Source organism: Carassius carassius, chromosome 14 (assembly GCF_963082965.1).
Source record: "Carassius carassius chromosome 14, fCarCar2.1, whole genome shotgun sequence".
Lineage (NCBI taxonomy): Eukaryota > Metazoa > Chordata > Actinopteri > Cypriniformes > Cyprinidae > Carassius > Carassius carassius.
The window spans coordinates 10679475-10699125 of NC_081768.1; the positions used below are offsets into that span (position 1 = coordinate 10679475).

General features: G+C 36.9%; 1 protein-coding gene across 1 annotated transcript in view; it reads right to left on the reverse strand.

Annotated features, from left to right (window-relative positions):
- LOC132156926 (sine oculis-binding protein homolog A) overlaps nucleotides 1–19651 on the reverse strand; it is a 31400-nt gene that overhangs the window by 10345 nt on the left and 1404 nt on the right. Inside the window, exons 2-7 of the mRNA XM_059566007.1 lie at nucleotides 13717–13788; nucleotides 12533–12668; nucleotides 10219–10416; nucleotides 7139–7290; nucleotides 6228–6251; nucleotides 124–207 (exon numbers count right to left, since the gene is read on the reverse strand). Of these exons, the coding sequence (XP_059421990.1) occupies nucleotides 124–207; nucleotides 6228–6251; nucleotides 7139–7290; nucleotides 10219–10416; nucleotides 12533–12668; nucleotides 13717–13788 (666 nt within the window). The remainder of the gene's footprint in view (nucleotides 1–123; nucleotides 208–6227; nucleotides 6252–7138; nucleotides 7291–10218; nucleotides 10417–12532; nucleotides 12669–13716; nucleotides 13789–19651) is intronic.

Genomic DNA, 19651 nt, shown 5'->3' on the forward strand with positions numbered 1-19651 from the left:
ACTTAAGACTTTGAGACATGGCCACAATCATACAGTCTTTCTAAAATCTAAATCATCTTAATCAATATGCATTGGCTGTTTATACATCTCAAATTTTGGGGTATTAAATGGTTTATATCTTACAAGCACATCGCTGTTTGTCTTGAGGACAAGTCTGGGCGTATCTTTGGACAAGCTGTGGTGTGGAACGCCCTCCTCCTCTCTGGCCTAAAGGAAAAAAATAATGTCCCTTTTTATGCATGGCCAAAACTGAAAATAAACACACACATAACAGATGTAAAAAAGAAAGAAGGAATGATGTGAATGAGGAAATAATAAGAGAATAAAGGCAACGTGCTGACCTGAATAGACATATAGAAAACAGAGACATTCTGTGTGAGTGTGTCTATCTACATTCTAATTCTGTAACCCAAGGTTATATAGTAGTATGGTAGACTCAAACAAGTACATGTTTCAATTATATCAAATTCTTAAAAAAAAAAAAGATTCAGAAATATTCTAGAAAATTAGGGGAGAAAGCACAGCTGAAACACACTAAAATAAATGAAATATCAAAAAATAGCACTGAAATAATTAAAATAAAACAATGAGTTTTATAGAGTATCCTTCATATTCTCACTGTTTTATTCTGTCTCTGGGGACCTGAATGCCACTGCTGACAAACACCTCACTCACAAAAACACTGAAGAACATCAGTCTCCGCATACGCACACTTGTGCCATCTTCTGACTTTATTTTGTGTAGTGTCTGTGACCCCTTTGGACTTGAGCCAACTCATTTACATATAGCACTAATGAGGCTGCATACGCTCTAACACTCACACAAATGGCATGTCCGCAGTCTTAATGACTTGAGACATGACGGTGCTCGAAGAAATAACCACACAAGCCATTCTTTTGCACTGTGAAGCCTCTTTCATACACACAATCACAGATGAAGCAGAGTTTGATAGTGTATGTGAAGACAACTCTTTGCCTCCGTATTCTAAAACATGCCCCAAATTGCTGCAGTGTGTTATGCCACCTGGGCTTTAGCATTTCAACCACATCTCTGCCAGCCATCATCTGGGCATCACGCAACCAAACCCAGGTGTGTGTGTGTGTGCCTTTTGCCATTGCCAGGTAAAATGTACTTCTCCAAGGACAGAGATGGGAACACATTTGAGGCACTTTCTGAAACACCTATACACACACACACACACACACAGGCACCAACTTTCCAACCAGTTCATCTATCTATCTATCTGTATGTCTATCTGTCTGTCTATCTATCTGCTGACAACAAGGTTTTCATTGGCTGAAAAATTTAAATACATCGTGTCATTTCACTTGCTAAATCGAAAAATCAAATTAATTAGTATTAGGATTATTATAAGGGTTTTTGTTTTTCTATGTCATTTGGGTAAAGCAATGCATTTGTTAGTTGACATTAACCTATTAACCTATTAATTAAGAATTTTTCCACTTCTCTGACATGTTGCCCAGGCTGCGTCCGCTAATATGTGAGTTGCTAGAGTGGCCAAGTCTATGTATGTGTGAGACAGTGATTTGAGAGTGTGTATGTTTGTTCTCCTGGCTAGAAGCTATGAAATAATCACCCTGCACCGTGAGTCACAACGCCATGGCAACAAGACCTGAAGAAGCAGAGGCCCAATAGCTTCGACAATCACACATACACACACACACACACACACACACACACACACACACACACAGTTAAAAGAGTTTGTTTCAGATATAAAGTAATTTAGCAATCTTAATTCTTCAACATTTGAAATAGAAATGAATAAATCAGTTGCATGTCTGTAAACCTGCAGTAACTTAAGTTACTGGTTATAGATGTATGAATGTTCTCATTTGTTATGAGTTTTTTAATGAGATATGTGTATATTAATTCAACATCACCATTTACTGGCTGATAATTTACGCTCTGTCAGATTTTAACACTGTAATCAAATCTAACATTTAGGAGAGTTACAATTTCTCCTGACACACACACACACACACTCACACACACAGGCACACGGTGCAGAAGAAGAGCACGGGAAGAATGAAGTATGAATGAACCAGTAGATTAAGAAATTAATGGAAAAAGTCAAGAAAAGGATGTTTAACTGGTTAAGATCCAACACACACATTTCCAGTGACTTGGTATTTTCTGTCCTAACCCTCACACAAAGACATTATTTAGTAAGTTTAGTCAGTTTCGGAGCACTGACTGTCCTCACAATGTACTGTAGGCGATTTCAGGATTTACTATCTTCAGCTTATATACTATCTTTGTGTCTGTACGATGACTCACACCAAAATACTGAACAACATTCACACACACACACACACACACACACACACACACACACACACAGCATATGGCCAGTTAGTCTACACTCCTCTATTTTCTTGCTCTTATTGGCAGAGTTGCATTTAATTTTGTTTCATTCCGTTTTTATGGCATGAAGCACAAACCGGTCAGACTGTCTGTCTTTGAGTCCATCTGCTTGGCTGTTTAAAAAAGGATTGCTTTTCCCAGGTGTCCAAGACTGAGGTTCATTTGTACACATTTTCTTCAATGTCTCTTTCTCTCAGGCAAACATTTTTGTTTAATTAATTTTGACAGTTTTGAGAACATTATGCAGCAATGATAAGTGACATGACATTCAGCCAAGAATGGTGACCCATACTCAGAATTCGTTCTCTGCATGTAACCCATCCAAAGTGAACACACACACACACACACACGCACACACAGCAGTGGGCAGCCATTTATGCTGCGGCACCCGGGGAGCAGTTGGGGGTTCAATGCCTTGCTCAAAGGCACCTAAGTCATGTTATTGCCAGCCCAAGATTCAAACCCACAACCCTAGGGTTAGAAGTCAAACTCTCTAACCACTAGGCCACGACTCATAATACCATGTATTGCGATGAATGTCAAGTTACCTAAAGATAAGCATTATTATGTACTAAAGCAATTAGCAACTCAAGGCCAATTTTACTATGGGTAAAGATTTCTTGTATGGTAAATTTACTTTAAAGCTGCTTATTGTTTTTATAAAATAAAGGCTATAGCAATATGGTAAAAGACACCACTGTTCCATAAGTAAATGCATTACTTATAATAATAATCAGAAAATGTATCTATTGTTTGTTTGTGATAAAATAATGCTGTCTTTATAAACCTTCTATTCTTAAAAAAATTAAAAATCCTGAAAAAATGTTAGCACGGTTTCCATAAAAAATATTCAGCAGCATGTGTTCCTTCAATCACTTTGGATCTTTTTTGTTTGTTTGTTTTACATTCTATAAATTTTACAATGCAATTCATTGTGCAGTGTTAATGTACTTTTTGCACATATCTCCTTTTTTAGATGAATAAATGAATACAAAAATAAAATCTAGTGTGAACAAGAAACTAAGCGTTGAAAGAAAAAACTGTATACTAGAATTGAGCCAAAGCTCAGAAAAACTGTACTAAGAATTCCCATAACAAAAAGTGTGCATGTCAAAAGAACACAATATGGTACTTATTTATACTTTACACCACTACTTTTTTGATTGTGATGCCTGGCATTAAAACATTCTATGTCATAGTTTTTATGTTCTTTTAATAACTGTTTTCATGGCACAATTTGCCACTAAAGCTACACTACAACAAACTCTCACTGTAACCGAGTTAGACTGACCCCAATTCATTGTACTTATTCAGCTTTGCTCATCACAAATACATTTCAGTCTTGTTCACCTCAGTCCAGAACAAATCACCATATATGGGCACACTTCTCTGTATTCCAAATATTCATTTACTCTAAGGTTTCATGAGGCTAAAAATATCTTGTCAAAATTCATTAGCTCAGCACCTACACACACACACACACACACACACACGCAAATCTGAGGATTTGGACACTGTAAAATGAGCCCACTGGCTGACACAATAAACACAATACAATAACAATACTGTGTGTGTGTGTGTGTGTGTGTGTGCACGTGCGTGTCTGACAGAGGTTTACCACATTTCCTCTGAGGAGGACACTCCTTATTCACACACAAACAAACACACACACACACACATCTTTATTAGGGAGGAATTATAATCACCTGAAGCAGGTGGTGTGAGGATATTTTACTACCCAAGGTGGGCCGGTGGGATGATAGAGATATGTATGTGTATGTATGCGTTCTCCTTTTCCGTTTGGAGTTTTGCAGATGTAGCAGCTGCAGGTATTTACTGCAGTAACACAAGACCGCAAGCAAACCCACCACCCCACAGCCCCTCCCAGTGTCTTATTTCACACACACAAACACAATACTGCTTATCTTTGCAGCTGACCTTGTGGTGTGCATGACAAAACTGAAAGAGAAAATGTTCATATAATCTTAGAGCGTAATAGAGTTTCCCCATCCTAATGAATTATAGAAATAAAGGTGGAGTCGCAGTGGTGGCAGAACGCCAGGAGTATTGTCAAAGGAGTGAAGTACACAGCTCTATGATTGGTGGGATTAAATGAACATGCTCCTGCCAGACGTTCGTTTGGCATTCCACAGACGTGTCTCCTCAGAGAACCAGATACAGCATCCAAACGTCCACAGACGTGCCAAAACGACCTCACAGTTTACACTATATAATCACAGACTACACTGACCGCATATCAGATGATGTCACTCAGCACACACCGTTCTCTTTATTATACGTGAGTAAATAAATTATGAAAATCTGGACTTTGAGCATAATTCTAATGACATTTTTATAATAAAAACATGGACAATGGAAATTTGACTGCAGATGCACAACAGACCCTCACGCTCTTATGTGAACTTCATAGGGTTAAATCAGTGTTCGAGTAAATCTCACAAAAACATGTCCAGGCCATTCCTCCAATAACTTTATCTACTGTACATTGCACAAAAAGAGAATCTGTCTAGGCCACATTCCACCCCAAATTCAAAGGATAAAAAGAAAGAAATTAAAACTAAAGTATCTAAAATTGTTTGCATACTGATTTTGTTTTTCATTATATCTTAGCAGATTTTACCCACAAAACTCTCATTACTATTATGTCTATGTCAGATTCTCATTACTGTAGTGCAAGTTTTTTTTTAATAGCATACATTTTTCAGCATAAATCAGCAGATATAATAAATATTACAATGATTTTGTTTTTAGTAATAATCAAAATTGGGGTGCTTAATTAATGTTCAACTGTCATGAAATGTCACAATGCAAAATTAATGCGTAAAAAAAATAGGATAAATTTTTAGAACCATTAATTTTTCACCAAAATATAATTGGCTTTTTTTTTTTTATAATTTCCTATATTTTATTTGTTTGTTTGTTTTCAAATTTGGGGTGAAATATAACCCACAGATATGAATATAGCCAGTTCTTAACAGTTGTGAATTCACTGTCACTGAATTACAAGTCATTTTATATTTGTGTGGAGGGGTTCATTTTTTCTGACTACATGTTTTTTGCCTACACTTCTTAACTACTGTAAGTCTCTCTTTCATATTGTAACTGATTTATTTCTTGAATTTCTTTAAAAAAGTAGGTATTTTCATTATCAAAATATATACCCACATGTACATATATATACTTGTTCTTTATTCTAGTTCCAAAAAAAAATCATGTTTTAATATTTAGCTATGTGAATAATATATATCTATGACCTGAACAATCTTTTATAGATAAGGTTTATGGTTTCTTAACATACATACCTTGCTAAAGTATGTATTTTTGTATACATTTTAAGAAGATATACGAACTCTATGCCCCTGGGCATCTACTCTGCTCAACAATTTATGAGATTTATACAAACGTCTGTTTTGTGTATCCATATGTTTTTGTGTGTGTGACACAGAGACTACTGTATGCATTTAGGTTTATATGCATGTGTGTAGTAGCGCCAGTAAAGCTCATGTTTGCATGTTCGTTGGTCTGTTCATGCTGTCCACTCTGTCCTCAAACACACCACACACTAAGCAAGGGGTGGCTTTGAACAAACATGCATGCATGTGGGAGTGTGTACGCATGCATGTGAGACTCTTGTGTGTGAACAAATGTGTGAGGTGTATTTGTGTGTATGCGGGTGTGTATGCTTTTGTATGCATGTGTATGTGCCTAAAGTTTGCATGCGTCCATGGTATTATGAGTTCCATCAGTGTGTGATTAAGTGTGCAAGAGAGTCTCTAACACACACGAGGAGAGAAGAAATCCAAACACAGTATACTTACACTGCAATTCCTCACATATCCAAGCTTAGATAGAAGAGAAAACACACAATCAATATCTGTCTCACTCTGATGGCATGAGGTTTAAATCTAAATGAGGTTCACTGCAGTTATGGTGTATTGTGCTGTACTTTTTGAGCAATTATTGTGTTGTATTTTAAGGAAATATCCCTTTAAAAGGGGAAAATAGACTTTCAGAGATATGCTCTGGTAAATCTCAGGAACAATAAATTATTTACATAATTGCAAGAAAATAATCAGGATGGGACCAAAGTTAAAGGACAGAGCAAAAGCTAGAAATTGTTCAGTGAGTTAGTTTATAATTTCCATAATATTATCAAACAGGGTGGAGTGAGAGAAACCAGCTAATGCCACAAAACATCACAGAGATGATCTAATCCACTGCCATGAAACCCATTTTCACCAAAATTGTGGTATTTTAATTGAAAAAAAAATTACAATAAGAAATACCCCCCATCCTTAAAATAGTGAGTTTAATATTTTATCCAGTTATAATGTATTAAATAGCAGAAATGACTCATGCCATCAGCTTGTCTTTGTGAACCGACCACGTTCAAAAATATCAGTGAAGTAAAAACAATAATGGATGAAAATTAAAAGCTGAATATTGTTTAAGCTGATCACAACAATAACCTATTAAAGACTGTTTATTGGAAAATGACGAACTGTTATGAGAGAGTTACTATGTACTGTATACCTGCTTCCTTTTAAACCTGTCTCTGTCTGAAATGTATAAAACATTTTAAAGAAAAAAATAAAGTAAGAATTATTTAAAGTTTTGAGCCAGAGAATTTAGTAACAATGAAGGTTAGGGCAGAACAGAAGAAGTGACATCAGACAGAAGGAGCCTGATTGGCTGAGGGGACAGGAAGAGGCGGAGACTGGGCATTTACCTTGTTGCGTTTGAAGTAGGCACGTCGACATGCAGCGAAGCATTTTTCACTACAGAAACTCTTCAATTCAGAGCCCATACTGAGAGCATAACGCTTCACTCCCACCTTCTGACACCACGCACACATTATCTGAACATTAGAGGTGTCCTCCTCTGAGAGAGAGAGAAAAAGAGAGAGAATGTAGAAGAAAAAAAGTGAAATTTCAGATACAACATAAACCATTGTTGTTTTTCTTCATATTACTGAGACCACATTAACCATAAATTCAAGTACATAATCATATGTGAACACACATATACAAGAATTGCATCTCTTTGATTTTCTTTTATTGTTATTAGCAAGAAGAAGGATAGACTAAAGTGCCCTTACAATTCATACTTATATACCAGACGTCAAATACCAGATAATTTTCTCAACAACTATGTATTTTTCCACACAAAGACATATTCTCTGGGTGTTTGAACACCAAAAGCAATCTTTCCCTTACCAGCCCACAAAGGGTTAAGAGAAACCTGTCACCATGCACCACCCCACACACATTAAGACTATATACGTATGTATTTCTCTTGTGTGTGTGCATCAGTCAATCTGCCTACATCACAGCGCATGCCACATGATATTAGATCTTTCCCAGCATGCTCCACTAACAACTAGAAGCTTGCGGGCACAAGTGTTCGGGTTTGGGTGTTTGAAGTGCGAGCATATGTGAGTGTGTTTGGGACTGGGGTGAGCGGGCTTATAGGGTCCACAAAGACACACACCAAGCCAACTGATTCAAATGCAATTGACATTGCCACAACAGAACATTTTTTAGGTGTTTTTTTATAATGTTGATTTGGTAAGATGGGACTCCCAACATCAAATTTAGTATGTGATAATTGTAATGCATCTGCTCATGTCAAATGTTTTCTCCTCAGAGATCTTTTACACTCTCACCCTCTAGCAGCTGCTTAATGATCAGATAAATCTGAGTGTGCGGAGAGAAAATGTCTGCCCATTAGACTTAACCTTTCCTCGCACCTCCTCTCGCTCTCTCTATTTCTCCTCTCTTTTGTAATGAGCAAGTTATATTTTAAGATAGAAATCAATTCAGAATTATGTTAAACATGTCTCCATAAGCTAAACATACAACATTTTTCTTTAATCAAATCCACTTCTGACCAACCAAATCAAACTAATCAGAATAAGGAAATGAGATCAGAGGAAAGAACCCCAAACCAAGCATAGTTTTTTCTCAGTGAATTTTACACTCCTAGCTGCAAAAAAACAAACAAAAATAAATAAATAAAAGAAGAAGGAAAAAAAAAGTTACATCTAATTAAGCTTCCTAATTAGCTTAACCAATGGCATGAACTGGGGAAGATGAGACCTATTTGAGACTTCAGCAAACTTCCTGTTTAAAACGTACAAAGAGTCATTTACGATAAAGTAAAAGGGGGTGAGGATGACCATCAAGCTCTAAACATATCTAACATATCTCTTAAAAAAAATACTCTTTTTTGTATTTGGTGGAAGAAAATCAATTAGTCTGGGATGACACTAGTTCGTAAATTATTAAAGAATTTTCATTTTTAAGTGTGTTATTCCTTTAAAATTGTATGGAAAAGAGCTGCCAGGACATTCTACAAAATATCTCCTTTTGTGTTCCACAAAAGAAAAAGTCATTTTTACCTGGAACCATGAAATAAAAAAATCATAAAACATTTATTTTTGTGTGAACTATTCCATCATAAATCTCAAACTTTACCATATTCAGGCATTAAAAAAAAGATTTTTTTTTTAATGCATACTTTACACAGCAAAGGTAGCAAAGAAGTGGCAATTAGGTGTCTTTACACAGACTGTTTTATGCTGCTCACAGCTGACATACATGCATTTGCACTCTATACTTTGATAGTAGAAGCTTGAGGTGGGTCAGAGCAGGCAAAATTTAGTCATTTTTTTATGTGGCATTGGGTCTTTACACTTAATTTTGAGCAGAGGCAGAGCAGCCTTAAGTTCTGTAAAGATGACTTTAGATTCAGCAGGATGGAAAAAGTACATACAAATATTAATTATATAAAGATATAAAAAGAGCTTGCTTAACAAACTGCATCATACAGAGCAACAAGGACTCAAAGTGTTCCTCTACAACCCTCAAAATACAAACATTCGAATATAAACCGTTCCCATGGCAATTCTGTTTGTTTTTCCACAGCACAGCCTCATTGCTCCATCCGAATCCTGAATTTAAGAGGGATTGTGCAAGTGTGTGTGTGTTTGTGGGACATCCAGTGGTAGAGCAGTACATACCTGCACTTCAAAAGCCCTCTGTCACTATGCACATGCTCATGAATTATTCAAGAGGGCCACAGGCTAGGGGCGGGGATAGGGAGGGGGGGGGGGGGTTGGCTTCTGTTGCTGTGGTAGTTAGCAAGTCTACACCATCTGTTTCTCACCACATCACACACATTAACGCACACATAAATACAAGCGCACATACATAGACACACGCACACAAACACACCAGCGTACAGAACACTGGTTTAGGGATGCACCTCACCATGGTGCTGTCCCATCAGACACCATGACTTTGTTCTGCTACGCTATAACAATGTGACTGGACTCTTTGTCAAAATGCAAGTAAAGCTGCACTTTATTTACATTAATGTTTATATCAATATTTGTTTCAATGATATTTGTACAGTCGCAAAAACCTTCACATGTTTAGCTTCAGCATATGAGGGAAGTGGTTAACATGACGACAATGCGTTAAAGTGACAGAGGGACAGTACTGCTTCATTGTCTGGTTTAAAAGATGCCAAACTCAGATATGGCAACATTTTCACAAATGGTCAAGCAATTATTAAATTAATGTTATCAGTCTGATGAATATGCAACAGTAACACACAGTTCATAAAGTTATAGTGTGAAAATCTCAACACTTGACGGTATGTATGTAGCCCGGAATTTCCGAATATGAAAACCCTGCTTGTGTAAGCTATCATGAATAAATACAATACACATATATTTTGTTCAGTTAAATGTGCACTTGTAAGTTAGATACTCAAATGCATGCTTATGCGGCTCGTGTTTCTTACCTGCTGGTGCTTTGATCAGAGGGGGCGGGATTAAGGGCACTATGATTGGCAGGCCTCCGTGCTCCTTAGAGGAGGAGGGGTTTGCAGACGCCTCGGCTATCACTCCATTCCGTGATGTCGGAGTAGAGCCAGAGCTGTTGGCGTGTGGAGGAGAACCACTACTGTTCTCCACTGTGGATGCTTTTGGCAAAGAGTTCTCTAGAGACGAGAGAGGTAATGACGAGTCGTTTATGTTTCACAAATCAGTCACAGTGTGAAGGTTAGTGGGATCTATATTTGTTGTGGGAAATGTCATTAGTGAGTTTGACTGTCATGGTCATTGTAGTCAGTAACTGACAATGTTTAGATTCTTAATGGATTTAATGAGAGAGAAAAAACCTGCTATTTTAAATAAAATAAAAAACATAACTTTTAATCAAAATAACTTGCTTTTCCTCTGAAACCATTTTTTTGCATTGACAAAAACCATATAGTTGTTTGGTCATTGTTCTAACAATCTCACATCCATATGTGGCTCTATTCTTATTCATAATATAAGTACTTTTTTCCTGAGTAATGTACTGTTTTACAAGGAAATACCACATTACAAAAGTAAAATAGGTTGTGAGACTCGGTATGCGTATTCAGTTTTTACTGCACAAGGAACTGTTCAAACACAACGGTACATCTTTTCTTCAGGATCAGTGTATTATTTTTTTAATTCACAAGTCGTTCACAACTCTGGGACTCTAGCAATCTCTCAAACGCACACATCACGTCACTGTTTTGTCTTGTAAAATGGCACAAAACTGATTAAAATAGCTCTTACAAAGTCTAGAGAAGACATTCCCATAGTACACATACACACCTCCACCTGCAGCAAATAAGACAAGATTCAACAAGGGCGCCCAAACAGATTACTGGTAGATAGCTGAAAAGCCCATTTGTAACTCTAACGGCATGCTCGTTTAGAGACGATCACAGCTAAGCGAGTTAATTAAGTCTGATTGTCCTTCGCCTAATCTCTCCACTTCCAGCAACGTCAACCAACAATAGTGAAATATCGTAATCTGCGGCCGAGGATTTGTCTGACGGCAGAAAGTAATTACGGCGAGCATCACATGGCAGGCGTGGTGGGTTGGAGAAATGTGGTGCTAACTGGGAACCATCTAATGCCTAAATCACCATTTTCTTTAATGGAGGCTGGAGTATGGACTTAGCAAGGAATTATCCAGCTCATTGTTTCGCCATCTCTTTCTCTGTCCCCACAGGGCCACGGGAAAAATGGCTGACAGTTTAAGACTATCTAATGCTCTGGCACAGAGGCCAGCCAGGAGACAGCATGGAGGGTGCAAAGATAAAGCTGTGGGTTTTTCGGAGTGCTCTCGGGGGAACGTCGGAGGAAGTTCAGGAATTTAATGGTACATTCTCTTTTTAACAACATTTAAAATCTGACAGTCCTTGTTTGCGTTCCTGTCCTTGTCAGGATTTTGAGAATTCGCTCCAGAATTCCCTAGGCTCTTTCTGGTGGCAAACAGGTTTGTGAAATTAACCTGCTACAAAGAACCTATGGGGAATTGAGGGATGATAATATGATAAAAAATGAATGCAAATTATGCATATTAGTGTCAAGTGTTCTGAGGGTCCAGAAGGTATAGTTAGATACTGAGACTTTCTCTGAATTTAAATTTTAAGTAAGTGAGTGAGTTCAGGTACCCAAACAATCAAAGCTAATCAAAATAAATCGCTTTAAAAGTTTGGGGTCGGTAAGATTTTTTTTTTTTAACAAAGCTCCATTTAGTTAATCAGAAATACAGTAAAAACAGAAATACTGTGAAAAAAATATTACAATTTAAAATAACTGTTTTCTATTTTAATATATTGAAATAATTTATGATGGCAAAGCAGAATTTTTAAGCAGTCTTCCATGCCAAATGATCCTTCAGAAATAAGATCATTCTAATATGATGATTTGGTGCTCAAGGAATACTATAGGCCTACTTATTAATATCAATGTTGAAAACTTTTGTGATGCTTAATGTTTGTGGAAACGCTGATACATTTTTAAGTATTATTTTAATGGAAAGAAAAAGAACAGCATTTGTTTGAAATCGAAATCATCTGTAACATTATCAACATCCTTACTGTCACTTTTGATCAGTTTCATGTGGTCTTGCTGAATAAAAGTATAATTTTTTTTCCAAAAAGAAAGCAAACAAATCTTACCAACCCCTATCTTTTGAACACGTTGAGACAATCTATATGCTACGGTATGTGTAAATCATATTTTGCATGCCTTTCAAAGATCCATTTCTGTATTTGTGTCAGATCTCACCTTTCAGGACAGAGACGTGTTGCCGCATTTCTCCGTCAGGGTAGTTGCGGATCTCTATGTCATCTGAGTCTCGTAACTCCACTTTGTCATACCCGTACCATCCAAGCAACTCATTCATGGTGTTTTCGGCAAAACTCTACAGAGAGGGAGAGCAAAAGAGAGAAGAATTTAACAATGTAACTTTACTTTTTAGAAGTTGTTTATATTAAACTATTTTTAAGTTGTAAGGAATCAACAGACAGTGCTCACGTATCAGCTAAATTCTACTAAAACCTATTTTTTGATTACAGAATTACTCATTTCATAATGCATTCTTACAGAAATGGCCAACACACACACACACACGCACTGAATCTAAAAGAATAAACAATTGCAGTCTGTTTGGGAGGTGTACTGCGCTGAGACAATTGATGTAAAAACCTCTGAGTGGTAGAATTTGCAAAGCGGATAAACAAAATCTCCACAGGGAATCTTATGTTTGCATGACTACTGTGTACCAAGGCCAAAATAGTTTTATTCAAGAAATCCCCTAGCTCATCGATAGACCAAATCTGACTGAAAATAGCTTCAAATGTTTCAGCTCCATATCCCTTTAAGAAAGAAATCTGAAGAGGCAATAGACTGACCAGGGCATCTACCAACAAACATCTACCTAGCACACAACACCAGACAACCGGAGAACAGAAGAGGAAGAAGCATTATTAACAAATCAGCGTTGACCGGATCACAGCAGAATCCATGCAGCTTTAACCTACTTAAGACAAAAAACATCATACTTTGAGATTTTAACAGCCATTTACCCTGCATCTGCTGACTAATATTTAAACGTTACCTCAAAAGAGTCAAATATTGTCAAATATATTAGTAGATATTTGCTTAATGAATAAAAGCCTGCTAATATGTAGAGCACAGTTTAATATATAGAGTAATTATAAATCAAATTATATTATAAAAGTATATTGAATATATACATTTAAATAAAAAAATAAGTTTCATCAATTCTAAAATATGTAATACATAAATATTCAATTATTATTCATTATTTTTTCCACCTGTTTTCAAATCTCAGTGGGTTCATAAGACATAAGGGAGCATCTAAACAATCAGATATTTATATCTGTATATGTATTTATTTTTATTTTTTTCAATTTTTCTGTTTTAGTCAATCTGAGGGAGGCTCTCACCATCAAGTAGGGCGAGTTGCCATGGAGATTGCCTGCCTGCCCCGCCCCTGGGAGGGACCGATTGGACGGGACCTGATGAGACACGAGTCAACAACTGTCAATCAAACACAGAAACTGTCAATTAATCGCATTACCTACCAAGCAGCATACTGTTGTTATGTGTTTTGCGATATATACATACTCAGTTAATGTGGTTTGTATTTTACTCACCAGTGTACACTATAGCACTGCTTTTATGAACACAAATAGACATGTTATCTAAAAAGGCTAAATGAGGGATTCACTCTAACGTAATATTATATGTTATAATTTAATATAATGTTTTATAACTATTGGATCGTTGTGCAACATATTTTAAAGCACACATGTGTATGAGTTACAGTACAAACTGATGCACAGCCCTTCTTCACTCCTTCCCTGCACTTCTGATGTATGGCCACCAGGTGTCTGTCCTGTCTCTGGTCTGTAAGGCGAGGCGTCAGTTTTAGGACTGGGTTCACAAGGTCAGTCACAAAGCAGTAATCAGACCAGGTCCATAGGAAACCCTATTATACTGTATCAGCAGCTGAGCTGTATCACCTGAGCTCCGCTCTGAAGAGTTTTTGGGCACTTCTACAGTTCTGATTGTTTGGGAACACCAGCTGAGCTGACTTTAGAGGGGATCAACAGTTCCTCAAGAGGGCTCAACTGACTAACAGAGTTAACAAGGGGTCACACATACTCATCACAGGGTCAAAGGTAAGGTCACATTGGGCTTGGGGACAGTGATTCTTTATTATTAAAAAATTAAAAAATAAAAATTTATTTTAACAATTTTGATACATTTATTATAGAAAGGGAGTTGAAATTATTGTCAGAAGTGAGGAAAATATTCTCATTAAAACCAGGGTGCACAGTGCTCAAACTTGTAAATATTAAGGGCCAAAAATCAAACTTGATTGAGGGCCTTGGGCCAAAATTAAATGTTGTATTATTTGAAAATTCAAATGTATTATATTGAAAAATAAATAAATAAATAAATTCATTAATTAATTAAATATATATATATATATATATATATACATAAATATATATATATATATATATATATATAAAAATAATGAAATTAAAAAGCTTCATGCCCCCCCCCCCCTTATTTTTTCTCTTCCTTTTGTGATATGGCATGGCAGGCCAATTCAAAGGTCATCATGGGACAACTTTAGCTTGCAGGCCCTAGTTTAGGCATCTCTGATTGAAACGCTTTTTAAAATGGAGAAAAACCTATTAAAGTGATATAAAAGTTTAACGCTAATCGGTTATATCTTTTACTATAATTAATGTTTTTATTTTATCCGATCAAACTGCATGCACATGTAGCCATTACAAAACAAGTTGCACAGAGGAAAACTGACAGTTTACAACATACATCCTCATGTGCACACTGCTGTGAGTTAGTCTTTAGTAGTGCTGCAGATCAGTTAGAGTTCTGTCAAAGGCTCTGGATTCTGCACTAAATGTTACTCCAAATGCATAATTGCAATCTGAAATTCCCTGCACTCCTCCCCTCTAAAGGCCGCCCGGTAATTACCCACGCTCTGATAAAACCAAAAAATCACTATGAAAAAAAAACAGATAGAGAGAAAAATACTGCTTCCTCTCTTATAGAGACTAAATGAAATTGGGAATGTTTGGAGAAAATGCTTTTCATGCTAGACTGAAACATCAGCTAGAAAAGTTACAAGATACAAAGCAGCAAATCTCATTCCCTCTCTGTTCACCATGATTGTGGCGGCGGGGGGAATCGGACACCCTGCGCGCGGTAACAAGAGTAGGTCACTGTACACCATGATAAAATTCCCTCCTCCCTTCACTAACTTTCCTTCTGACCAACCGCTCTCTCCTCGTCTCGCTCTCTCTCTCCTCTCCTCCCAACCCACACTTTTCCATTCCCTTCTTGCTTTTTTCTCTTGTCCTTCTCTCATACTGAATATCACTTTCTTTTTCTCTCTTCCATACCCCCCCACTACCACCACTATGCTCTGCTTTCATTTCCATCTACCTTCCTTGATATCCGATCTGGCCTGTATTCTCAGCTTTCAGTTTTTACAGCTTAGGCTGCCTATTGCTGTATACATTCCTTTCTCCTCTCCCTCTCTCTCATCCCCCTCTCCGCCGGGGCAATCACCAGCACGGGCCTTATTTTACCATGCTGCACATGAAAGCAGACGGAGATGAAGGCAACACTCTCACAGACGTCTCTTCTGTGTATCTCTCTCAGAGGTATATTCCTCCACAAGGCCACATTGTGTACAATTTACCATATCTCTCTGGTTCTTTCTTTTTGCTTTTTTACCTTTGTCTCTTTTCTTGTAAGTAAGAGCAAAATTAAACAAAGATTTGTTTTAAACAGCCCCAAAGCGAGGGACTCTTCATAGGCTGTGTGTGTGTGTGTGTGTGTGTGTGTGTGTGTGTGTGTGTGTGTGTGTGTGTGTGTGTGTGTGTGTGTGTGTGTGTGTGTTGGTGGAAATCTGATACGTGAGAGGGAGAAATTCATAATGCTCAAGTCTCAAGTTCTCACTGAGGCAATAAGAGAGAAGTGCAGAGTAAAACACAGATTGTATTTATACACACACGCTCTTTATCTGTTACAGTATGATTTGGTTCTGCATGTCAGGAGTTTTTTTTTTTTAATAGGTACAGACCCTCAATCAGGAAGTGAATGTGACAAAAGATTTTTCCTTCACCTTTAAAGACCAAGCAACTGAACTTCCTAAATTTATACGTACTTTAAGGAAAAAGGGAACAAATCTGTCACTGGGGTGATATCTTAAGGTACAAGAGCTAATAGGTACCTTATTTACTCCTAAATGGTACATATTAGTATCTAAAGTGAACATATTTATAGCCTTTTGAAAGGGTATTAGTCACAGTTTTGCTCACAGTGGAAAGCATGAACTCACTGAGTTTAAGAATGAAAAATGAGTGAAGCTGGCAGACACATTTGATAATACAGCTGGGATGGAAGTATTCAACCTCACTGTGATTTTCGCTCTGTTACTGACACCTGTTCGCGCATGTATCTCAGACCCCTCAAACAGACCATTGCTCTAAACCCTCCTCTGGTTACTCTACACCGCATATCGAATTTAGCTTTGATTCCACAGAACCTGATCTGTGTCTGTTGACGCAAATGTTTGGGGAAAAGTTTTGTTTTGTCTCCATGGCTTTGCTGTTTCCTGTTTTTCATGTTGCGTGGGGCGGGACACGCACACATTGTTCGTCTGCACCATTTGCATATGCATGGGACCACCGCCCTCGGCTCTGTGGTCTGTCTGTGGTAACTGTATGGGGTATCTGCACGGGGTATCTAGGGCACCTGCATGTGTCTGGTGAAGATGTATGGGATGTTGTTGTATGGATGTAACCATGTATCCAGGATTAGGGAAACCAAATCTTTGAAAAAACAATATTGTTGGACCACTATTTTGAATTATACACTCTTAAAATAAAGAGTCATTATTGGCATTTATGGTTCTAGAAATAATCTTTATTTTAATATCCAATATGGATTTAATATCCATTGGAACTTTCCATTGCTCAAAAGGTTTTTCGGATTATTGAAATGCTTCTCATAATAGGCCTAAATGGTTCTTGTAAGAACTGTCTGCTGAAAGGTTCTTTGGGGAATCTAAAAATCATCATCTAATTTTTTAATGTTAAAACATTAAAAAAAAAGAATAACTGCCTTAAAAAATACTCTTCATTATTCATTTCAAGAGGCAATTTAACTTGCAGAATCCGATCAGAGAGATTGCAGGGTAAGAAGGTTCGTTCTGGCTGTGAAAAACACCTGTGTGTTTCAGGATAGCTGAGGCAATTATGGTTAAACTTCTATAAATATCAGTGAGAAATTCCATGCCTTAGTCCAGCTTGTACATTAAATGACAAAAAAGATAGCCACAGTATTAATTTGTTGTAAATGTGTGTACAAACTATTGTACCACCCATTACCCAGCATGCTCAGCTAATTTGATTTGCATGTTCGTATATGTTACTAAAGAAGGCAGTGCCTGATCACCGGCAGTGTTTTGATATGGTGTATGTCTATGTTTTTAGTGACTATAGTGTATTATATGTTAATGTTAATGTATATGTAATAAATTCTGCTATGTGTCTGTCATTTAATTTATAATGCATGTTATAGGTGGTCTGTGAGATGAATATATATGTCATACAAAAAATAATCCTGCTGTTGTCAAAAGCAAGGCACCACAGCTTTATCCACAGCTCTGTGGTAAAAATGACAACTCTTATGGATAAAATAACAGACTTGTGACTGACTGGTACACACAACACCCCTAACAAGGCCAACACACCACAGACCTTTGGAGATGAGCATAGTAAATTACAGAACAAAACAAAGATGAAAGTGTGTGACAGATTTGAAGTTTTGTTAGAAATCACTGAACTGTGCACTAAATTCAATGTATTAAAGATGAGTAGTGCACAAGCTGTTATAAGCCACAGTCTTTAAACTGAGTTCTATACGCTGCTGTCTACCTCACTCAGGTGACAAGAATGGGTATATTACAGCTTGAGTCAAGTTTTGTCCTCAAGGTCTCCAAATCAGACAGAATGCCAATTCTTTTTTAAATTGTCATGTATATATTTGATAATGATTGTGTGATTTTTATTTGTTCTACTTTTAGTATGTGAATGGAAAGAACATAATGGAAAACAAGCAAAAATGGAAGCAAATGGAAGATTCACACCATTTGAGCAGCAATCCAATTCTGACTGTATAAAAATGGATTCCTTATTAAAGGAAAGGTCAGCAGTGTGAAAGACAATGTCTGAACGTGTTACATAGGCAGTGATGTATTTTCAGTTCAGTTCATTGAAGCAGCAAACCTCCTTAATAGTAAAAAAAAAAAATCTTATTCACAGACCAAAAAAAAAGCACAATTAATTACAACTGCAAGTAATATTCAAACAGATAATAAATAACTTGATGATAATTAATTTTTTTTCGTTTATAAATTAAAATTCAAAATGGATATTTAAAAACATCTAAGTGGTGTAATGATCAGGAGACTGCAAAAAAAGGTGTCATTAAAATGCTGACATTCTTGAAACTAAATTTTCATTCTTTTTATTATTATTATTATTATAAAAACAGTTAAGTTAACTATTAATTTGTAAAAAAAAATTGTAAGCCAAGTCAGAGTCAGTGATGTAAGCAACATGCATGCAGCTGTTTTGTTCTCATTTTACATAAACAGGAAATGATATCACAGTGAGGACCTCTATGTCTATTGACCCTGATGTTTTTATTTTATTTTTATTTTTTATGAAAATGCAAGGATAGTATTACAGAAGTATAACAGAATAACCTGAATGAAACGTCAAGATTCATAGTTCAAAATGTATAATTATCGTAAATAAATAATTCTAAACATAAAATAGCAATTGACACATTATTTTTAAATGATGACGGATTAATTAAAAGGGTCCTGGTCCCTCAAACCCCCAATAATTCACATCTCACACGTAACAGCTCCAGAATAAGTCAGTTTCTGCAAGGGCAGCATTGCATCCCTCTCTCTCTCTCTCGTGTGTGTGTGTGTGTGTGTGAGTTATGTCAAACTGAAAGATCGGTGGCATTTAAGGAGACCGGGGAGACGCACGCCTGAATCTCCGCTACAGGTCGATCAATATCTGTCAAATTTAGAGCCCCGGCGGACCGGAGAGCCTCGCGCAGGTTCCGTCATATAATCACCGACAAGAAAGAAAGCGAACGGAGCAAATTCACCAAAGACACACGCGTCTACAGTGACCGAAACACGTTATCAAATTAATAATAACACCAATTAAATGCGTCCCTGTATACCACGATGGTGCTATCAGAATGAATGTAGCTTGATCTGATAAAGAGAACAGATAAATTCTGGCGTTT